At 40.7% G+C, this 24,702-nt stretch overlaps 1 protein-coding gene across 3 annotated transcripts; it reads right to left on the bottom strand.

The window, feature by feature from the left end:
* Positions 1 to 923: 923 nt before the first annotated feature.
* On the bottom strand, positions 924 to 24,702 carry st3gal8 (ST3 beta-galactoside alpha-2,3-sialyltransferase 8). 3 transcript variants are annotated; one of them, XM_030729446.1, is made up of 9 exons: positions 24,584 to 24,702; positions 8,877 to 9,229; positions 8,592 to 8,787; positions 8,368 to 8,506; positions 7,364 to 7,557; positions 7,082 to 7,261; positions 6,581 to 6,626; positions 5,884 to 6,003; positions 924 to 5,728 (listed from the first exon to the last, which is right to left on the bottom strand). In XM_030729446.1, the coding sequence occupies exons 2-9, from the start codon at positions 9,025 to 9,027 to the stop codon at positions 5,561 to 5,563; spliced, it is 1,194 nt and encodes a 397-aa protein (XP_030585306.1). In that variant the 5' UTR covers positions 9,028 to 9,229; positions 24,584 to 24,702; the 3' UTR covers positions 924 to 5,560. The 3 variants fall into 3 exon arrangements, with proteins under 3 accessions (XP_030585306.1, XP_030585308.1, XP_030585307.1); XM_030729448.1 differs by having other exon boundaries at positions 8,592 to 8,784; XM_030729447.1 differs by lacking the exon at positions 24,584 to 24,702 and adding an exon at positions 19,339 to 19,475.

Genomic DNA, 24,702 nt, shown 5'->3' with positions numbered 1-24,702 from the left:
TTCAAGAGCACTGCAAGAGACAAACTTTTTTTTTATATAATTTAAAAACCTACACACTGGGCTACCTTTACAGGCTACACGTCACACACACAAATAACAGGAGTGTCTAAGTGTAGCCACAGTTGTAACGAGGGTAAAGACATCTGTCGATTTAATGAATTCACCACACGGACAGTTGGGGTCACACTCTGAGCGAAGAATCCCTTCGACACATACTTTTTAAAAATTTTTCGATGACATCGTGCTGTAAAATTAGCTGCACAAGCAGCAGAAGGCACCGTGTTTAGTTCCTAAGAAACATGAAGGGGTACTTCCACAAGTCTGAGCTGCACAGGCCCATCTGCGCCAAAATCAGTGTCCTCGAGTCAAGCTAGTTCCTGCAACTGCTGCAGAAGCACCAAACTGCTGTTAACTGCTGAATAATTAACTTTAGCTCGAGTTGCAGTAATTTAAGCACAACTTCATTTTACTCACAGTTGCAGAATTAAGCTGAGGGAGCACAGTGACCTTTGTGAATGGGCCTGGACCCCAAAGCCCACCCATAACACCAACGCTGGGTTTCACCAATGAAAAGAAACATTCTCCATCCAGCTGGCTGCAGCTTCTCTGAATAGCTGTTGATAGATGGAGCCTTGTTATGCCCCCCCCACCACCACCACCCAAAAAAAAAAATGATTTTAATAATTTTTGCTAGGGGTTTACAGCACCAACAATTCTTCTGTGACAGCACATTTGACCTTTTTTTTTGTTTTTTAATAAAAAGATTTGTGTTAAAACTTCTTAAATATAATGAATGTTAAAACATGGAAAAAAAAAAAGAATTCACTGTCCTACGTGGCAACTTTTATAGATGTGAACCGCTGATCGATTCTTACCTCCAGAGTGTGAAAGTTTTCTAACAGAAAAAACCAGAAACTCATGAATTGTGTTTAATATTTATTTTATTTCATTCAGAGTGACAGTGGTGGGTTCCTGATCTTTCCCTGTTGTCTCACTGCTCTTGTTTGTTTGGCATCTCTAAATGAACTGATGATCAGCAAGTTGTTAAATCAAACTTACATGTCAGGATCAATTAAAGCTAAAAGGTGCTTCGTACGTACATGTCGTTTGGTCACCAGTTGTCACTTTGTACCAAATGTACAGCTCACATACAGACGTTTATAACGGAATTGCGAGCAGCTGACTTGGTTGATTTTTATCTGCATCCGCAATGGAAATAAAATCTCTATTTTAAGTCTGATGAGCACAACTTTGGATTTGAAGTAACAACAAACTCCTCTGTTAAATGTGAGGAAATAAACCTATTTACAACAATCCAGAAGGGCTGCAGCGCTGTCATTTTATGGCAAATTAAAGCATTCCTCATCGTGTTACCTGAGTAATTTCCCCAGGTAACTGGCAGGAAGTTGTTTTCCTGAACAAGGCAACAAAGTGTTAAATCTCAGCAGTGAATTTACAGCGAGCAGCTTCATATGTTTCATATTAAAATTAAGGCTTCTGGCGATCCAGCAGTTGGATTTATGAGACTGACTCATTCCAGATAAATAAGGTGAAACTCAAACTACTCAAAACTGCAGCCACGCAAACACCAGTGACACAGCAACATCCTGCAAATGATAATGCAGCATTTTTGATTACTTCAGAAGTCCTCAGTCTGCTTCAAAGTGCTTTTCTCCCCTCCTCTGTCAGCAGAATCTGAGAATTTCTTTTGTGCCTTCTAGCAAATAACACTTGAGAAAAATCCCATCAATTTTGCACAGTGATATCAGGCCTGAATTCCTCTGTCTGTCACTGTTCACACTTTAAACGAGAAGGACTGAGCTCCATTATCCTCACGGTTTTGAGAATGCAAAGAGGTGATGGACAACATGTTGAAGCAGACTGAGCTCTTCAGGGCAGTTTCACACAGGCATGTTCAAATATGTACACAGCCTACCGGAACACCTACTCGAGTCAACATGGACATGTCCACGTTATAATGGAGTCTGTTAGCACGCTAACCTTTCTGTTTGGCTGTTTTGATAAGCACGTTTCCTATCACTGATGTGTGCTTTTCTAAAAGCACACATCAGCTATGCAAACAATTCTGTTCATGAACGTCTACTGTGTGTGTAATAAAAACAACAGTCACTAGGGGACAGCTCAGGGACAAATGACAGATTCTTTGTGACAATATTAAATAGTCCACTTTAAAAAAAATGTAAAAAAAAAAAATGTAACCTCTGGTTTTCATTGGCCTTAAGCCCAGAATGAAGTATCTGTATTATAGCCCCAAAACTATGACTATGGTATTCTCTCCTCCATCCTGGGTGACATCATAGAGGTAGCCTCTGTGGCGTCACCCACTGGTGAGCCATCGTGCCACCATTTTGTTTGTTGAAACCAGCTGTGACCGTGAGGATGATGGATTGCTGAGTTATCAGCCAATACTAACAAACTTGATTAAGAAGCTGTACTCATAAACTGTCTGCATTGCACATATTTGCTAATTAGTGCAAAGTAATGTAACAGACTTCCTTCCACAAGAACACCATAAACATGGTAAAGTTGAGTTCAGTGGCTCGAATTAGTGGTGAGGCGAGCAGGGCTATCTGCTACAGCTGCCCGTGTTGGCACACATGTCAATCAAAGCGGCCGTGCTCCTTTCAAGCCTTTAGAAAATACAAAAAAAAAAAATTGTCAGCCACCAGTGCTCCACTTCGGCCTCCTGGCAGCATTATCTTCAGGTGGCACGAATCCCACATAATTACAGGACTCAGTAGAGCTTAATGTGATGCATGAGAGCCTCAGTCAGTTGCAAATAGCTAAGTAAGAACCAGAAATAAGAAATGCTAAAATTATAATGTAAACCACTGGGAAACCACTGTCACTTTCTGTGATTTGCGTTATTATGGTAAGAACTCAGTCATCTAGATTTTTAGTAGATTCATCTATGGTATCAATTTGAACATCCTAGGTGACATCGTTCTCGAGTTATCGCATTCACAAGATTTTCAGAAAAACTTGACCTCTGACCTTGAGGTCAAGGTTGCCAAGATTCACCCTGACAGGGTTCTTACCCCATCAGCCTTTTTAGGTTGAGGTGTAAAAACCCACTTATCAATTCAGAAACTCCTCATAATACTACTATTAATACAGAGAAAAACAAAACAGTTTTTGTACCAGGGTGTAAACAAGCTTCTAAGAACGAATGCTAAAAACTGCAGTTCCTCTGAAGGCCACTTGAGGCTGACTTTAAAAGTTAATCAATCCCCAGAGACTCGCAGGTTAAAATTCCCAACTTTTCCCGACATGTTTACAGCCGGATACAAAAAATGTTTTGCTCTCTAGATACTCCCCTCGCCCCGGAGGCAGCTGTAGCATATGGCCCGATGTGCCATTAATTGTACAATTGTGCAAGCATCAGCTGATAATATAGCACTCTTTCCTCCAAAAGAGAAGAAAAAATGGAGTTTCACCAACCAATGAGCGGCATCAGGGAGCACAGCTCTCATGTTCAGACTAAAAAAAGTCGGTGTGAAAATGTTCTGAATCTGATCATATAAAAAAAAACTAACACTGAGATGGCTGTTACTGACAACCTGTAACCACTTTTGTACATTCACAGTACAGATGCAACAGCCTTCTCCATGCTGTCACGTCTCCGTTTAAATGGTTATTTTTGGTTGGACTTCAAGTTCAGTTTAATTTGCTGAGATTTGTTTACGAATTGAAAGGCATGAAGTGCCCATGAAGTTCAACAGTCTGCAGCTTAACTGAGTGAGGATGTCACGATACCAGACGTTTGGCACCGATGCTTCTTAGTGCCAAACCAAAATAAGAAGGTGCAGGAGTTTAATGATAAAACATCATGAGGAGTACCTAGCTCAAGTTACAAGCTATGTTAGACTAAACAAGCAAACATTAACCTTTGGGAACGTTACTTAGAGCGTATTGCTGCTGAAGGTTTTCACTCTCGCCGTTCATTCTGTGCAGACATCCCAATGTTTGTCTTTGAGCTGCTGAAATTACTCCAAGCTTTATGCCCTTAAAAAAAAAGAAAAGTTTTCATATGGGTGCATTTGGTAAATGGACTGGCACTTCTCTATTCTACCTGAGCACTGAAAGCACTTTATGCAACATTTCTGCCACATGCACCAAAAGTGATATTATCTGATAGGCCAATATCAGCTCACCGATGTACCAGGGAGCTGATAGGCCAATATCAGCTCACCGATGTACCAGGGAGGCTCTTGTCTTTTCCACTATCTCCATGTTTCTGGTTTTCCTGCATCATCATTGTATCAATTCACGCATGTGAGAAGCCTGCCTTTATGGCTTTCTACCTGAAAGCCAAGCCAAGCCAAAAAAATAAAGCTTGGTGACAGGGTGTATTTTAACCAAACTATAATTAACCAAACCAAATTATAAGTATAAAATTATAAGTCACACTTTGGGATTCATTCATGAACCAAACTCTCATGGATGAAAGAACTGTTATTTGATTCTTTCATCCATCACAAACTCATGTTTAAGTGGACTTTGTCCTCACTGCGTCCTCTCCCGCTGCAAAGCTGCAACTCTGTAATTGCAACTGGCCAATCATGTGGCAAAGTAACATTAACATGATGTAGGAGCAACACCAACCAACACAACAGAGATATACCATCTCACTTATCTGTGGTAGCTTCTGTACTTAAATCAAGTACCACTGCATTTTGGCATCAACTTGGAACAGAAGCATTGGTTCTCCTGACTTTACTGCTGCCTTCCATGAAAACCAAACTGAATCATGATTCCTTTAAAACAAATAATTCATTCCCATTTTGGATTAAATCAGGTGGAAACCTGCAGACCGCTGAATCACACAGGCTGAGAACCGAACGCAGGCTCTCACACTGAAGATCCGAATACGGTCGAGACAGGAAGTATCATTGGTTTAGTTCTGAAAAGGCGGATGTAACAATACTTAAAAGTCTGTCATGATCTAGATCAGGAAGGTTTGTGTCAACATCAAGATAAAATAAATGGATGGATTATAAACGATATAAAACGAAAGAAATCTTAGAAGGTGGTTGGACAGCGAAGCAGCGACGTGGCCTCTTCCCACCGCTTCTTCTTAAAGACAAAGTGCTTTTATTAAAGAAAAAAAAAAAGAGGTTATCCCTGTATGCCTACAAAATCTAATAAAAAACAAAGATAAAAATAAAATAAAAAGTCTGTGGTTTTTTTCCCGCCCAGAGCAAAGGTCCTTGTGGTTGATCCCAGCAGTCGGATGTGGCAGGAAAGTCGGTTTTGGGTCCAGAAAAACAGACCGATCTTTTTGAGTTGAGCTGGAATTTACTTAAATTGGCAAAAGCTGGCACAGGGAGGATACCTGCGCCTCTGATAAGTCTCACAGCTGTCTGAGTCAAGGCAGGTGTGGTGAACGACAGAAAAAGTGCAGAGTCTCCAAAACAACACGCGTACGGTCTAAAGCTGGCTCAGATTTGGCAGACGAGTGCCGGAGGACAGCCGAATTTATGTGCCAGTCTGTTAAACCATCGGTAGCTGGTGTCTCGCTGTCTGCACGGATGTTGTGTCACAGGTGTAGAGTGATTTTGCCTTCACTGGCAAGCTTTTGGATGAGCTGCCTCTCAAAATCCGCACTGTGGACGCCGGTCTTCTTGAAGGCTCCGGCAAACTGATTCTCCTCCCAGTAGTGATGCCAGTTCCCCTGCTTGTCTGCACCATAACCGAACACTGACACCTGGACAGAGAGAAAGAGGTGAAGCTTAATCAAACATGGATTCACACCCAGTCTTTACTTACAGCTACATTACTAAACTTAAGTTAAGTGAAAAATCAAGTTGCTAGACATGGATGAAGATGTAAAGATACCGACTCCGCCCCCTTCCTTCCTACCTGGTCGCAGGCATGCAGGGAGAAGATGATGGCCAGCATGCCGGTGGACGGATAGCGACCGTGCTTCTCGGTCCAACGATCATGAACATACTTAAAGAATGTTGGGCTCACCACCAGAACCTACACACACACACACACACACACACACACACACACACACACAGACACACACACACACGGTTATCTCTGTTTCCAGCTACATGGTTTTACTTGAGTAGCTTTGCATAATTCACAATTCAAAAATCATCCTTTTTAACTTATGAAAGCGCCTCGGTGCAGCCCCTGAGTTTATCTACTGACTGAAACAAGCCGTTCTAGCCTCCCTGTCTTCAATTACCACTCTAACCGTAGATATATGACAGAAAATCATCATCATCAGAAAGGCATAACAGGCCATCTTTAAACAAACTTCATCTGAGCCCCAATCGGACCAGAAGAAACGTATATGTAAATACAATGTTACCCTTTTTTATAAGTTTGTTTCTGATGTGAACACTTTCATCCTTGAATACCACAATCTTTGTTCCTTTATTCTTTAGCAAATACAATTTTAAAAATCTTGCAAAGAGATGAAACTAAGAGCTAAAAATTTGGAAACAGACATTTGAGAGCAGCGGTGAACAAAAAGACCAAAGTGTCTGTTTAAGCAAAGAAGTGAAGCAGAAAGAGCAGCAGAGAAAACAAGAGTTCAACCTACCTTGTCTTTATCAGCCTGCACTCTCTCTTTAACCCTCATGTAGGTCCTGAAGACACACACACTCTGAATTAACGGTTATATATTGAATTTACAGTTTGTCATGTTTCTTTTTATTTATTTACATTTATGTAAAAACTGAGTATTATTCTTACGGATCACCACGAGACTTTTTTTTCTTCATTTGAGCCGTGAGGTATATACACCTTTATACAGTGTGTGTCTAAGTAAGTTAGTTATATTGGCTCCAACTTCTCTATGCAATTTTGTCTGCCTCTGTGCACAAAATCTCCCAGGAAAATGAAGGCTTAACTTTTTTTTTTTTTTTTAAAACCAAAACAGGTCACAGAATTTATTTTTCCCAAGTAGCTCCTGGTCGCTTTCTACAGGTCGCTGACATGGTGACGGTGATACCATCCACCGTGGTGACATCCCACGGTGGATGGTATATATTTCCACAGACATGCAGGGGACAACGAGCGTATCTGTTTTTATATTTCATACATTTTGATGTCTCCGGTGGACAGCGCACTGGTCAGCCACTCCAGGTCTCTCAGTTTGAATGGCAGCAGGACGAGGCTGATGCCATGAGCAATGTCCACAGCGCTCTCTGGGTACAGGAAGTGATGTGTCGTCCGATTCCCAACATCTTCCTCAAACCCTTTGGTCACCGCTTTGTTCATCCTGAAGAAAACCAACACGAAGAGGAGGGTGAGACCTGTGTGTGTGTGTGTGTGTGTGTGTGTGTGTGTGTGCGTTTGTGTGCATGTGTGTATCTGCACGCACCTGAACACAAAGCCATGAGAGTCGATGAGTTTGCCGTGTCCAGAATGCCGCAAGTTGCCAGAGTTGCCAACCACTGCGCAACTACGGCAACGTGAGGGCAGGGGCTTAAAGTCAACAGTGGGCGGGGCTATGACCTGGAACATCTTTGACATCACGTTCTCTAAAGTCTGGTCATTTCGGGACCGCTGAAGACTCTGTGGTAAAGCAGAGCAACTCAGATTATTATTATTTACTTATTTTTTTTAAATGTAGCATCTTGCATTCAGATTCTTACAAAACCTTTTCCTTTAATTCGTTTTATGGCAAATGTTTAACAGACTTGTACACAAGTAAAACATTTTCTTAATGAGTCAAAATTCTTAAACTTTCAGCGTGTCAGAAAGTTATTAGTGCTTTTTTCATTGTGCTAACTTAATAATTTCAAAACTGATTTAAAAAAAAGGGGCAGGTGAATGAAGAATGAAACACACACACAGTGTATACTGCATACTATGGCCCAGACTAATTATGTTAGCAGCATTACTGGCCCCTCTTTTTAATCAACTAATGGTTTCTGCAGCAGAAGTTAATCTATAAATGCAGGAAAAAAGACTGATGCAGGCTGCTGACAGCCTCCACAAGGACAAACTCAGGCTTCTGAAAATACAGACGCTCAATGTGGTCATGACTATTTACTGGAACATCATTTAGTCTGTTTAAATTATCTGCTGGTCATTTAATTAAGAAAATGCTGGGAGATTGAGCTGATTTGCTGACACATCAGTGCAGTGCTGTGAGGTCACGTCCACCGTGCAGGCTGCAACGATTTCCTGTGAAATGATTCGCGCTCATCGTTTGTAAACGTTTGTAAACCTCAGCCAATGTTACATTTTAAATACTTAACTTGTAAAGTATCAATGATTGAGTGATATTATCTTCAGTTTTAAGATGAATTATTGTAGTTGGAAATAAGCAATAAGGTCCCCTTTAATAAAGCCTGTACAATCACTACTTTTTGTCCTTACCAGCCACCAACTGAGTGCATCAGGGTCAAAATTGTTGCCAGTGTCTCGGAGGATGGGCTGCTGTGCATCGTTGTAGCGCTGTTTGAACCATTCTGACCGATTCAGGCCTGAAATACAGCTATCAGAACAACCACACACCCTGAAACAGTATGACACACAGCAGTCAGACCGGGGTATCGCCGGACATGCAGAGTCCATGACCTTCTATCTGTTTCATGCCATACTTAAGGTTCTTTACAGGCTGCTCTTCCTCCACCACCACCTCTTCTTTCTCCTCCTCCTCCTCCCCGTCCTCCACTGCCAGGTCTTCCTCCTCCGTGTCCTCCTCCCTCTCTTCGGGCTTGATGAGATGCGGGGGAATCAGTTCAGGTGTCTGGTTAGGAGGAGCCTGACCTGAAAGTGGGCCTGTGAATTCATCTGCTGGAAACACAGACTGAGAGTCAGGCCACGTGGAATAATGCCTTTTTAAAATATATATATATATAAATTTTGTGACACTTCCTCCTCACCTGTCATCCTGCCAGTGGGTGTGTTCTGGACACTGAGCGGGGCTCCGGACTGTGACAGGAAATACCTCCTCTGAATCCTCTGGCTGGCAATCATGAGGAAGAGGATGGCAGCAATCACTATGGCAACACAAGTGTTCCTCCTAACAATCATTGCTGGACGATGGGTGTTTGGCAAGCAGGAGTAAGGAGGTGTTCTTGAGCTGTCAATCGACCAGTTATGTCAGCATAGCGGGACTGTGTCAGCCATCGTCATCTGGACATTTTCCTTTGTTCTGTCACCTCTCCAATCAGCTTTACCTCCATCAAGGCAGAGTCCGGTGCTGCTTTCTGATTGGTGGATGCAGGATCTGTTGCTGCATGCAGAAAAAACAGTGAATATAGCAACATTAATAATGATCAACTAAACATGTGAAAATTGGAGGGGGGGGGGGGTGTCTGTGCATTAATAATTCTTTGAATTACAAATCAGCAGTGTGTAAAAACCCTAAAAAACAAATAATCTATTCTAACTTGTGTGCAGGAAACTTATTAACCACAACAAAGCAACCAATTATCACCACATCACAGAACAACTGATTAAAAAATGCCACCAAGAAGTTAAACTCCTTTTAAACAAGACGAGACACTTTAATGAAATGTTGAAAGTTAATTATCAATGCACATTCAATATAATTTACAGTGACAATACAGACTATAATCCATAATACCAATACACACAAAATCTATTTTTTCTAATGACACTACTGCCTTTTACCACAAACATCTCGATGAGAAGTATGCAAATTAACTAACCACCAGATCAAAGTAACTATTCATAAAATATAAATAATTAACAATCTCATTACTGATGAAGTAATCAATAACAAACAAAATCCTCTACAGCTAACTAATATCCATCCATATAAATATCTTTTGCACAAAAAAAAAATTGCAGTGTTTTACTGTTTATTCACAAAAAGCAAATTATAGATAAAATCCTAAAACCAAGGGAATACCTGGAGCCTGATTATCGGTTCCATAACTACAGAAAATCATTATTTAACAATAATCTAATTTAAAAAAATGATTCCCACAGATTTCGACTCTGTGGAGGTGTTTATTCAGCTTCTCCCCTCCAGACAGGAAATTTAAATTGTCCTTAGTAGTTTATGTCTTAAGAATCAATAAATCTATGAAATCAGCTGCTCTCCAGTGTGTTTATCCTCCTGTGGACAGAGTCCCAACACCAGCATCTCGGACTCTGGTGAACTCAATGTAAACAAAAGGACAAATTCTCCACTTGGCACCCCCGGCAGGTGGAGCAGCAGCCCTGCAGAGAGGAAGTAGGACTGCCATCGAGAGTTACAGTCCACGATAGTGCAGCTGGAGTGCATCACCCATGGGGCGACAACCTCTCTGTTCTTTATCATTCTGCTGCTCACTCAAACACAACAGCAACCTAATCAGTGAGCCAGTCACTAGTGAAATAAAACAGAAGGAAGCAGCGAGCGTAGCTGGTGAGCAGGGGGACTGAACTTCCATAAAAACAAAGGGAAGGACTTATCCACAAGTAAAAAGACAGAGGACGGTGTCAATCAAATGGATAACAAATAAACTCGAGCAGGAAATTATCGTGATCTACACACAAAATAACAAAGTACTACCCTTTCATTTGGAGAAAACTGATCCAGGAAATGACAAAAACTGGAGTGCTGTTCAAAACAAAGCACACACAGGCTGTGTTCTACCAAGGCAGGCGTGGTTTTGATGATGTCATCACCGATGCTGATGACAGTGACGACTGAGTGATTATACCAGCAACGCAACAAGAGGCACAACACCACCTAGGCACAGCGCCTACCATAGAAAAACAAAACACACACACACACACACACACACACACACACACACACACACACACACACACACACACACACACACACACACACACACACACACACACACACAGGAAGAGGAGCCCCAATACTTGATTTGTGCTGAAGAACAGTCACCCTCTTCCTCCCACCTACCTCCCCACTTCCCGCAGGAATGTGTCCCTGCACACAGAACTCATTCTGTGAATTCCAATCAGATCTGGATTTGGTTCAGCTTCTCCCGTTTCAGGTCTCAGTGTAAATCTCCTTCTCACTGTGTGTGTGTGTGTGTGTGCGTGTGAATACACTCAGTCTGACCTGAGTGTGCGTGCATTCTTCACTACTGTAACAGAGCCACAATCTCCCTGATCCTCATCCTGACCTCAAACCAAGTCTTCAGTCTAACATTTACCTTATAGTCACTTTATTTCTCTTCCCTCAAAGGAAGGCGAGTCCCTACAATGTAGCCATGTAAGAAGATTTATGTCCATTCAACATGAGTAATACAAGGACAGACACACATGCATACAGTCAGTGATAATAGTATTACTCCTCCTTCTACTAGTACTGCTAAATCTCCTTTAAATCCCCACAGTGTTGCATAAATGCAGCAGTGGAAAGTGAAAGACTACATTAAATCAGTTGCTACACTCCACACAAAGACTTTACCTGCTGCCTAGATATATCAGTGACCGTCCAAGTACACGTGGCAACTCCTTTCAGTATTTTTTTTTTCATCTGTCCAAGACACAGATGAAGAGATAAAAGAAAGAAATCACCATCTGTGCTGATTTATTGGGGAACACACATTTTTAAAGTTCAGTCGCTGCTATCCAGCTAGTTCCAGTTGTTTCACTCTTGTGTACCAGCTGGCTCACTGGCCAGGCTGCTGTTAGGAAGGGAGAGTCAGACAGACTCACCAGGGCTTTGTGAGGTCTCCATGGATGAGTGCATGCAGTCGCAAAAAATGGGCAGTTGACACACGGCTCTGGAAACTATAACACCTGAATTAGACTACAGCTGCCAAGCTGGGAAACCTTCTTCTGTTTTGGAGATTTAATGCGTGTATGAGAGCCACTCCAGGCTACAGAGCATAACAAGAATTGGCAGTCATAGATGGTGGTTAAAGTTTTTCCACAGGATGAGGGACTCACTGGAGAGGCAGCTGATTATCAGTCTGTTATTTAATACAAACTGTCCTTTGTGAAGGAGAACTTTGTATGTCCTTCTTCTGGATAAGAACCTGGACGTTTGTCTTTGTATCTCTGATATCAAAGATGTGCAAGGATGTGTACTGCGCGAAATGAACAGTTCGGTATGTGGAGAGAAAATATAAGGTTCAATGATTTGTTCTATAAATTGTAAACGATCAACATTGTCTCTATGTTCATAAATCTTACATAATATAAAGCCTGTTTCAGACTGTGACCTTTGTGAAACAAACATATGAACTTAAAAAAAGTCATGAATAAAAAAGTCAACTGAAATAATTGAATCATGAATATTTTTTACTTAAACATTAAAGCCAGCAGCGCAATTTCATTGTCACTGGGTAAAACAGCAGACTTTACACACAAATGCCATCTTTACAGGCCCATTAAAACCAACAGACTGCTGCTTGTAATGTTGATCATAATCTCAGCGTTTGGAAAGTTTATTCAAGAGTGTTTGTAAATTTTAAAAGATAAAATGAATGCTTTTTGCTACCAAAACAGCCCTGACACATTGAGACATGGACTCCACTAGACCCCTGAAGGTGGCACCAAGATGTTAGCAACAGATCCTTTATGCTCTTTAAGTTGCAAGGTGGGGCTTCCATGGATCGGACTTGTTTGTCCGGCACACCCCACAGATGCTCCATTGGATTGACATATGGGGAAATTGGAGCCCACGTTAACACCTCAAACCATTCCTGAACCACTGTTGCTTTGTGGCAGGGAGCATTATCCTGCTGAAAGAGACCACAGCCATCAGGGAATACCGTTTCCATTAAAGTGTGTACATGGTCTGCAACAATGCTTAGATAGGTGGTATGTGTCAAAGTAGCATCCACATGGATGGCAGGATCCAAGGGTTCCCAGCAGAGCATTGCCCAAAGTATTACACTGCCTCTGCCGGCTTGCCTTCTGCCCATAGTGCATCCTGGTACCAGGTGTTCCCCAGGTAAGTGATGCACATGTACCCGTCTATCCATGTGATGTAAAAGAAAAACGTGAGTCATCAGACCAGGTCACCTTCTTCCAGTGCGCCGTGGTGCAGTTCTGATATTCACTGCTGGCGCTAGACAGGAGTCAACATGGGTACCCTGACTGGTCTACAGCTATGCAGCCTCATATGCAACAAACTGATGCACTGTGTATTCTGACACCTTTCTATCAGAACCAGCATGAACTTTTTTGGCAGTTTAAGCTACAGTAATTCATCTGTAGGATCGGATCACACGGGCCAGCCTTTGCTCCCCACGAGCATCGATGAGCCTTGGCTGCTCAAATCTCTGTCGCTGCTTCACCGCCGTTCCTTCCTTGGACCACTTTTGATAGATAATGACCACTGCAGGCCGAGAACACCCCAAAAGAGCTGCAGTTTTGGAGATGCTCTGACCCAGTCGTCTAGCCATCACAATCTGGCCCTTGTCAAACTCACTCACATCCTCACGCTCGCCCATTTTTCCTGTTTATAACACATCAACTTTGAGGACAAAATATTCCCTAATACATCCCATCCACTAACAGGTGCCATAATGAAGAGATGATCCCTGTTATTCACCTCAACAGTCAGTGGTCATAATGTTATGCCTGATCGATGTATACACACACCATACAATTATGTTAATATATGTTTTTTGCATTACATCAGTCAACATGAAAATTGTTGTCACTAAAGTTATTGTTTAAAAAAAAGACCTGGCTGTAGCCATGCAAGTTTTATTAAAAGATGGGCTGGACCACAATGTTAGTCTGAAGGACAGACCAGCATTACAGCACCAAGGATCAAGTATAAGGATAATTTGGGCTTCTGATCACTCAGAGCATGGAGTCTATTATATTTATCAAAATATAATCTGAATCATTTAGATTCTGATAGCTTGACCATGTAAAAAATATATACTCTCTGCAGCAACTTTAGCCTCTACTATAGTATAAGATTTTCTGTTCACAAAGGAAGAAACTGAAAACAACTAGGCATGCCAGTTCCAACCTCTTTAGAACAAGACAGGCAAGTTAGAACTGATCAGGACTGATTCCCATGACAAAGTATCTAGCCTGAGAAAGAAATGCAAACATAGGGAGTTGTTTCTCAATTCTCATGTCAATGCACATATTAAACAAATATGTAGGACCGCTTTTTTGCATTTGCGCAATATTTCTAAAATTAGAAACATCCTTTCTCAGAGTGATGCTGAAAAGCTGATTCATGCATTTATTACTTCTAGGCTGGACTCTTGATTACCAGGCTGTCCTAAAAGCTCCCTGAAAAGCCTTCAGCTGATCCAAAATGCTGCAGCTAGAGTACTGACAGGGACTAGAAAGAGAGAGCATAATTCTCCCATATTGGCTTCTATTCATTGGCTCCCTGTTAAATGTAGAATAGAATTTAAAATCCTTCTCCTCACCTACAAGGTCTTGAATAATCAGGCCCCATCTCATAGTCCCATATCACCCCAATAGAGCACTTTGCTCTCTGGGTTTTCTCTGTATTATTGTAGGGTCTTTACCCACAATACAAAGCGCCTTGAGGCAACTGTTTGTTGTGATTTGGTGCTACATAAATAAAATTGAATTGAACTTCCAGCATAAAGAGACATTTATGCATTGACATGCAACAATGAATGACATAGCATTAGTACCATAAGCAGATGCATATCAGCTGAACAGTTAGAAGTGCTGAGTCATAGCATCTGCTAGTTCTAGTTCTCTAGTTCTATGAACTTGTCCAGTCTGTTATCATATGGAATCCTCCATTGCCCATTGGGAGAAAAAAACTTAAGATGAGACGTCTCTCCAAGTGTGGTCACATTAAGCTCTAATTTGAAATTCAATCTAATAGAAATATCCTCTTGTTTCCTCTGTTGCTGATGATGATGGACACACATTCATTTCAAAGTGTGGAGAAGTCCCTGCGTGACCTTGTGTGCACATATCCGTGCACGGCCAGAAACAGCTGTGTTGCGCGTGCCAGTTATATGTGGAGATGCAAGACGAAACTACAGCGAGGCACATTTAATCTATTATAAAGCTCATGATAACAATATTGGGTTTTATGCATGACGGGGGGGGGGCTAAAAATTACTTTGGCTCCGCTCTGACCATCGTCAGTCTCTGAAGTCATCATCAATCCTCGAGACAGGTGACCTATTTTACACAAATAAAAACAGACTGAAAAACAGAACCGTACGACTAAAGCAAAAAAAAAAAGAAAAAAAAAGAGGCAACTGTTACAAAATAACAAAGTTTTAGTTGTTCAACTACCAATGGTCGTTACTTATGGTCACTAATTACAGCAGGTTACATCACTCAATGTCTACTCAATGTCAGTGAGGACATAAACTTCCCTCATCCTGCTAGCAGTGCTATCAGTAACTGTCAGTCCTACGGGGGGGCTTACAAAAATCCACTGTGGTTTTTATGCAGTAACCATGGTTACTGCATAAAAACCACAGTTAACCACAGTGGATTTCCGTAAGGGTGAACTTCAGATTATTCAGTTCAGATTATTATTGTTAAGCTTGCCAACACTAATAAGGTTTTAAGGGTAACACAAGCTTTAGACATGCCTAAAACTGCAAAACAAAACTGTGGAGACATTCTGAGTCATCACTGTGCACATACAAGCTTAACAGGTTATAAATTACCAAGTAAACACTAACATTACTGATTTATTCTCTATAAATGCAATTAAACCTGAACGATCACTACAGTGGTACAACTTTAAGGAGATGTTATTGCTGAATAAAATGCATCATAAACTTCGGTGTACAAAGTGCATGTGATAATACAGGAGTGGCCCGATTAAAGGCCGTGTCATGCCTGATCCAGCTGCATCGCGTATTTGTGTTCTCGTGTTCAGCTCCATCAGCTGATTTCTAGAAGAGCTCAGGGCCACGGTGCATATGAGAAAACAGCTAGCGGCTAAATGAACAGTTCAGTGATTTCAATGGACTTTAAATGTTATGAGTAACAGAAAGTCTAACAGTACATGAAACAGTGGTTACCTGCTCTTCTGCTGGCTTCATGCATTCACACATGTGAAAACATGATCAGAAATTCTGTTACTGTTATTCATGACAGAAAACATCCCTTTAAAACCGTGTAAATGCTCTAATGTACGACAGCCGAGGGAGCTGAGAGCTGAAAAGACTGAACAGTGCAAACTTCATGACTTTCAGCTATGCCGTCTGTGTGTTGTCTTAGGGTTCTCAGGATATGGAGAGGTGGAGTGACAGATCTGAAGGTCACATGATTTCCTTTATGATAGCACAGCTTCCTCCTTTTCTCTGTGGCCTCTAATCTCTGTGCTGTCAAAGTTACTTTTGTGTGTATTAATCTCATTATGCACGTATCAAATGTCTCTTCAGCTAATGTGCACAACCTTTCAGGCAGCTCAAGACTTAGTTCATTTTGTCAGTACAGTCTAAACCTCAAAGATGATAAAGCAAATTAGTCAGCTGACAAAGCAACAGCTGCCTGCTGTCTCAAATTTCTGCTGGATGAACAAGACCTTGACTTTATTGTCAGTTCAGCTACAAAAGGTTATCTTCTGTGGCCCCATGATGCTATGTCAAGGCAAAATACAAAATTAACTTCTTTATATTTTTCATGTGACCCCAGAGCTGTGGAAAATTATTATTATTATAACCTTTATTTAACCAAGTTTGTCCCATTGAGATGCAAGATCTCTTTTGCAAGAGAGACCTGGACAAGAAGGGCAGCACATAAAGTTTCAACACAAAATTACATAAAATATACACCAAAAAAAAAAAAAAAAAAAAATTGAATTCCTAATCAAACAACTGCACTCATTAAAAACATTTGCACTCTTGGAGCCTGGTTGTAATGGAATTTATCATTGATTTGAAAACCTTCAGTGATACCAGACTTTGGAGCTAAAGCTCTGATTGCAAAAAGTTCCATGTACTTGGAGCAGAATACTGTATAAAGACACAATGAAGAGTTAGAGCTCCACAGTTTGTAATAAACCTCAGAGCACCATGATACACACTATCCAACATGTGGAGGCACTGAGCAGAGGCATTCATGTATAACACATCACCGTAATCAATGACCGGAAAAAAAGTTGACTCCAATAATTTCTTTTTCACCCTATAAGAAAAGCAAGACTTATTTCTAAAATAAAATCCAAGTAAAAGCTTCAGTTTCTTTACAGTGTACTGAATATGTGCCTTAAAAGACAACTGGTCATCAATCAAAAACCCCAAATATTTAAAAGTAGATACAAGTTCAATTTGTTGACCAGTACTGGTGACAATGACAGACTGACTTGATCTTGCTGATTTAGAGTTAGTGAAGAACATAAGTTTTGTTTTATCAGCATTTAGAACAAGCTGCAGTTGGCAAAGCTGTTCTTGCACTCTGTTAAATGCATTCTTAACTTAACAAGGGAAAACAATGCGTTTTTAGGAGCAGATGGCGGTCTATAACATCCTACCAACATAATACGGTGATTCTTTGTTAATTCTATTTCAAGAGCAAGCAACTCGAACTCCTTAGATACTGACTCTTTAAGTACTAAGTTAACGTTAAAATTGCTCCTGATATACATCGCAACAACACCCCCTTTTCTTGGACGATCAGCACGATAAACATTATAGCCATTAACAGAAATATCCTTATCAAGCACAGATTTGGTGAGCCAGGTTTCAGATAAGACAATAATGTCAGGATTTGTTGAATGTATCCAGACCTTTAACAAATCCATCTTATTTAATAGACTCCTTACATTTATATGAATTAATCCAAGACCAGTTCTAGATTTAAAGTCTGCAGGGGTATAACAGTGAACCGGTGTGTCAGGGCCTGGATTAGTCTCAACATTCCCTGAGAGCAAAAGCAATAGTATAACTAAACGTTTAAGCCTGATGCTACAACCTTTTACATCCGACACTTGGTTGGAAGGGTAGATGTTAGCAGTAGAGGAGGATGTAGAGTTACAAAAATGCTCACTCAGGACAAGGAGACAGCAAAACCGCAGGGACATGCTAGATTTAAACAGCCACTTAGATATTTTCAAAGGCATTGCTATCCTATGCTCATGTGAATTTGTAAGAGTAGCTCTGCAACAGTCATTGTCGGGGAAAGTCACATTTTCATAGTTAAAACTGTGGGTGGAGAAACTGAAAAGCCAGCGAAACTTCCTGTCTTAACTAAGTTTCTGCGATTGTTAGTCAGTTAATCATTCAAGTGGCAGAAAATTAAACAGAAACTATTCAACAATTTATAAAATGTTTGGAGCAAATTAATGTGTTTAGTTGGGGAGAAAAATACGAGCTGCTTGGACAGAGTTTTGTGAAACTGCATCATGTTCACACACATTTGTTTGCAGCTGCAAATTTGAAGGGAAAAGCTTTCAATCTCGCGCCCTGCACACAGCAGCTGCTCTCTTCCCGCTGTGTCTCACGCCGCCAACAAGTCCCTCTTTCTTTTGTTTATTCTTGTTAAAACTGCACAGCCTCGTATGCTTCCTGTGATGTGAAAGATTTAGGCTACAAAGTGAAAATAGTAACAAGAAAAATTAATAAATAGGTAAAATTGAGAACTGCCTGTCTTATTTCCTCATGATTTTCCTGTTTTGTTTTGTAATACTTTCTGCTTTTTTAGTCATTTTTAAAACAGATTTTTTTTTTTTTGATGATTTCATGCATGGCTTGCTGCAGCTGGCAAAGGTGCAGCCAACAAAACTGGCTCACTTCAATACAAAACTGTTGTCCTGTCCCGAGTCTGCTGATACTCGACGGAGGAGATATCAAACAATCCATGTACCGACTCACTGCAGCATTCCAGTGCGTAATATGTTTACCAGCAATTTATATTGATAAGATTTTAATGACATTAACGCCATTATTGATCCAGTTTGAAGGTCTAATTCTTTCTTGTTGGTCTTATTGACCCCTGATCAATGTGTGGACTCCTATCCAAAATGAACATTAAGTGCAGTTAATACTGAGTGCCTTGTTGGTGCACACTGTTCTTCCACAATGGAAAAAGGCAAAGAAAAACAGTGAGCACAATCCTTTGTCAGATACCGCGACTACAGGAATGTTTGAGTCTCCTTCAGTATAACAGCAACAGTTACTTCTGCCATTTCCGTAAGTGCCGCTGGTCCGAAACAGGGTGGAAAATGTGTCATGCTTTTAAAGGTTTATGAAGGCAAAACCCACACAAGTATTTTTCTGACTTTGAGAGGACAAACACTGACATATAAATTCCTTAGTTCCTAGCCTGAACCCTTAAACAGCCCTTTGAAGAAGGCAGGATTGGGCAAGATGTCCTAAAACAGCACTCAGTATAATGGATGTGAATCCAACACTTCACTAACTGACAGAAATGCATTCCTTAAACACGCTAACTCCAAATTTAAAACCTTATATTTACCTCCAAACGGTCCTCACTGGCTGGGAGGGAAAAAAACAAAGTCCTCACTTTCAGAAATGTCCCAAACTCACAGCGGTCGTCACAAAGACAGAAGAACGAGTATCCTCACAGCACATCTCTGAAGTAGGCTTTCAGTAATACAGCTGAGCAGGAACACAATATCCGGTACTGACAGACTTCCCCTCAAAGGCGTGATCTTTAAAACTTTAATAACATATCCATACTGACCCTGAAACTGCCATTTTTGGGTTTCCCTATATAATAAATGTCCTCATAGTCTAACAGTCTTTACAAAGACAACATATTGCAGCTACAACACAAATATCCTGTGACTAATATCTGAATCGTGGGTGAAGAAGTTAAACCAAATTTGAGCAAATGAGCAGACAGCCAGTCTGCAACAACTCATCTTTGTAGTTCAGGACTCTATAATTACTCCACCCCCCTACCACCACCACCAATCACACACACGCGCACGTACACAGAAACACTCACAAACCACACAACCTGCTCCACTGCCTGTCATTATGTCTTTAAGAGTGCAATTTCTGTTGTGACATCAACCTAAATATCATAACCAGTCCACACAAAATTAAACGATACAGGGCTGGTATAAACTTGCAGAGAAGTAATATCAGACTATTACAGACACACACGGGCAGTTTAAAAGTCAAACTCCTACAAAGCAGTCAGTACATGTCTACACAAAGACAAAAGGCTCATAATGCTAGGTTCATACTACAAGATATCAGCTCAGCTGTGGGCTGGCTCGGATGCCTCCACAGCAGTTCTCTCATTTCTGTAAAGTTGGCCAATATGAGCCCAAAGCACTGAATTTTCTTTTTCTACCACTGGACTCCAAACATGACGAAGCAAAAGAGGAACTGGGGCTAAAACTGTACAATGGAGTAGAAACAGCCAGTGTCACACACGCTGTCCGTTGGTGCTCCTCTCCTGTAAATCAGCAGCTAGTTCCCTGGAAAATCTTATCTGTAACGGGCCTCTGCCAGGCAAAACTCTATGGCTGCAATTGCCTAATTTGGCACAGGGAAAATAATAAAAGCTAAAAAATAGATATGTGAGTCTGAGCCTGGCCGAGGTAAAATAAGACGCATTCACCATTAAATTTTATTTAAATAATCCTTATTCACCTGCCCTCTCACCAGCTGCCATGTGGTCTCTGTTCTGTCAGCACCGCACTTTTGTTTCAGTTGCTTTTTATAGCCTTGTTTGATTAATTATTATTTAAATTAGGAGTTACTGGCGGTGCTGTTTTCAGTTTACTGACACTAACTTGGTTGGTTTCAGGCCTTCTCCCTCTCTTTTGTCTGATTTTGCCACGGCTCCCATCTTCCTCACTTGTCTTTGGCTATACTGAGTCCCTTTGATCCATGAATTTATGGACTGTAATAAAAGGGACATAATGAAGTCACAAATATTCACTGCCAAAGACCTGAAGGGCACCGGAAAATAAGGATGCATCAGGTAACGGTAGGGTACCGACTCCATTAGCTGGATTGGGCATCTGGGCAATTCCATGTAAATGTCAACCAACCCACTCAATTACCAGCTTGAGTAAATGTACCTGAAACTTAGTTTTGTGTGCAGCACGAGTATCACTGAAACAAACAAACAAAAAAACCCCCCCAAAAAACCCCCCCACTGGAGTCCCTCATCCTTTCTTTTAAAAGCTACTGTCAGCTCAGTAGATATTTTAAAGGAGTAATTTGAGCAGAAGAAAATTAATGAAAATATGAATTTCATAACTAAGCAGCATTTTAGAACAATAGCTGTTTAGTGTTACCTTTAGGGTGAAATGCCACATCCTCAGCGATTTTATATTTCAAAATAAAATGCTTCTTTCCTGTTATATTTCTGTTTTCTTCTCTAACATAAAAGAGTCTTTTAATCCTCTAAGATGCCCATTTGGTCCATTCCTCCTTCAACCGGGTTCACACTGATTTTATTATGAATAGATTGTCACATGCGCAGCAACATTTTGTTATGAACTTTACGTTAACCTGTTAAACAACAGTTCATTCGTTGGTATTTGAAAAGTTTAATTATTTGGGGCTTGAAGTCAAACATGTTCCTGCAGATATATGAGAGAACGAAGCCACACTAGAAAGCAGACGGCCGGGTTATAAAACTCTTCAAGGTGCCCAGGGAATACACTGCTGACCCTTACATAGTGGAATATAAGCTGTACTCCTCTGCTGAACTTCCAGCTGGGTCAGGGATCAGATTCAGTTAGGCCTTCATTTTTGGTTGTAGGTGAAGCAAACCTGGCATCAGGCTTGGAAGCAGCTAATGAGCCCAATGCCCCAAATCAAACTGAACCCGAGAGCCAGGTGGGTGCACGGGGGGAGTCTTCTACAATCAATGACATCAGTGGGAAGTACATTTTAGCCAGCAAATGAAGTACGAAGAGATGTGTGGGCATAGTATTGAGGTATGATACTGAAGAAGAGGATGTGGAGGCTGTTTTTCTGAGGAGGTGCAAAAAGATTGATGAGAAAAATTTATTTTCTGCCCCAACAAAAAAAAAACAATAACCTGAAATATAGTTCAGATATTGGAGACTCCAACATTGGACAATGAGGCTACATGTGTTATGAGATCCCCCATGTGACTGCACCTAATGCTCTAAAGTCAACATCCACTACAACCTGGTAGGCCTATCTGTGAATATCTAAAGTAATAATAAAGTTTTTGGGTAATATAATTCATTTCAGATTCCTTTGTTCCCTCCATGGGGAAGTAATTATAGATGTTTCATTTTCATTCCCAGTATTCCTTAATTCACCAACATTCACAGAGTTTTTTTCCCTATTGACTGAGGATCATTAAACTTTGCATTTTTCTGAGGAAACTTCCGGTTCAGTGACTGCTCTAAAGTAACCTATGACCCACTTCATGGGCTTGACTCAATGTACATCTATTTTTTCCTTTTGTAAAAGGATGATTCAAAGTAAGTGTCCACATCTGCAACCATGGAACCGCCCCTCTGTAACTACTGTGTTGATCTATTAAATTTAATTTTATGTTATTGTAGTTACATTTACATGTATATCAGCACGGCATAGCTGGACCTGGCTGCATTTCAGGAATTACAGCCAACATAGCAACAACAAAGAATCAGCAGTTTGGAGGGATTTCACGCTATTACACAAAAGGTCTGTTTATTAGTTTGCCGTAGTTCATGACCTGATTGTAACGTGGTCAACAAACACTGGTCGAGTGAGTTGAAGAGGAGGCTCTTCTCCCTACTGACTCATTTCTCCATTTTTTTTCAGTCATAACACTGACTGGGAAGCTTCTACTGCTCTTACAGTAACACGATGAGTTGTCATCAACAACCAGCTGATTAACTGCTATTACAGGAAGACCATAATACATAATATTGGCAGACTGAGGAATATTCTGAAAGTTGTGGTTAGTACAGTTGCTCGGTTTGGTGTGCTGCTGTAACGCTAAATTATCCTGAGGGTCAATGATTGAATTTGTGTTGAAAAAGCGTCAGAGATAAAAATTGATGATCGTTTCCAGGAAATCGGCAGGAAACGGGCGTCGCTGTAATGGAGGAGTGGACAATCAGAGGCTACCAGCAGACCAATATGACACAGATAATAAACAGACCAAACTGTCAACAGCAGAAATGTTACAGCAGCTGCTCCAGCTGAACATTTGAAGGTCTTTTAACAGTAAGAGCCTCAAACATTACAGTAAAGCAAAAAGACAGCAAGAAAACTGCAACACATTATAATACTGTCAAAGCACAAGAAGTCAACAGGGCGATTCCACTCCATAAACACATTAAGCAGCCGAGCACCACCAACTGTATAAAGACTGTCAGTGAGATAACTGCAGCCAATCAGCAAATGGACTTTACATGTGGGAGAAAAATAACACAGTAGAGCGCAGCTACGCCAAACTGAGCTCAGCAGAACACCAAAGAAATATTCAATATGCCCTTTATGTCTGCACGGCATGTACTGTGGTTTTTAGAGAATTGTTGCACCCCTATTATATATTACTATCAATGGCTGTTTCACTGTATTTATGCTTGATATTTGATTGTACATCATTTATTGTGTGTACGAAGTGACTGATGCAGTACTGCAATCTCCCTTTAGGCTTATAAAACGGATATTTATCTAATAATAGACATTGTACAATAAATATAATTTTAAAGTATGTAAGGCACCTGGTCTTTTGCAATAATTAATCAAACTGTACGCAAGAATTCTTTACTGGATGTGCAACAGTATATTTTATATATATATATATAAATATAAAACCTGTTGGTCATTGATGTGATCCTCATTTCCCCATGAATGGATGGGTGGGTGAATAGACTTCTGACAACTAGCTAATGAATATTACAGAAGTAATATGAGAGTCTTAAGTAAAGTCTATGAGGCAAAGTACAACACACACAGGGTTAAAGTACTACAGACACACTGTAAACATTAATTTGGTAAAATACAGGAGAAGAACAATAAAAGCAAAACACACAATAATGAAGCTGACAGTTAACTACAGCACACTAGTTTTAAAAAAAAAAAAAAATTTAAATAAAGCATAGCAGCGTTACAGGATTACATGATGGCGGTCATTACTCCTAAAGAGACATCAAATACTACAGAAATGTATTACAGAAGACAACAACTGGCCATCCACGGTCCGCTAACACCACTATGGGAGCTGCCATTATTATGTAAGCCAAGCAAATCAAGTTAAAATGGATATATTTACGGACACAGTTATAAAAAAAAACAAAGTGTTAAACACAATTTATATAAATACTGTACAATAAGTGGCAGTTACTGCAGCAGAATTAGGCATACAAAGAACTACAATAATGCCCCCCCCCCGCCCCCAACAGACGGACAGCTACTAGAATAAGAAAGTAAAGACCTAAAGTCTGTTTTTGTTTCGACCCCCCTCCTTTACTGCCTCCTTCACATGCATCTCGTGTTTTTTTGTTCCTTCTAAAAACCCGCAGAATAAAGAAGCAGATCAACACAACGGAAGAACAAAACTATCAGTAGTTAAAAAAAAAAAAAAAAACTGGCTTCAAAATCCGTTAAGTTGGGTGGACACTTTAAGAAGTTTCTAACCCGAGTTACGAGCACGGCGCCGCTTAGAAGGAGCTGTACACGGCTTTAGACGCACACCGACCCGGTGATCGTCCGGTAAAACCGCACAAAGCTCCGTGGAGAACAAAGTGGAGAGGACTTACAAGAAGAAGCGGCGGCGGCGGCTGTGCCAGACACCAGTTGGTTTTTCTTCTCCTGTTTTGTGACGCTGCAGCGCAGCAGGCATGATGATGCAGAACAGAGGCCCGACCCACCGGGGGAG

This window comes from Archocentrus centrarchus, chromosome 5 (assembly GCF_007364275.1).
Source record: "Archocentrus centrarchus isolate MPI-CPG fArcCen1 chromosome 5, fArcCen1, whole genome shotgun sequence".
In the NCBI taxonomy this organism is placed as follows: Eukaryota; Metazoa; Chordata; class Actinopteri; order Cichliformes; family Cichlidae; genus Archocentrus; species Archocentrus centrarchus.
The sequence above is the reverse complement of the archived record's forward strand: the minus strand, read 5'-3'. Positions and strand labels throughout refer to the sequence as shown.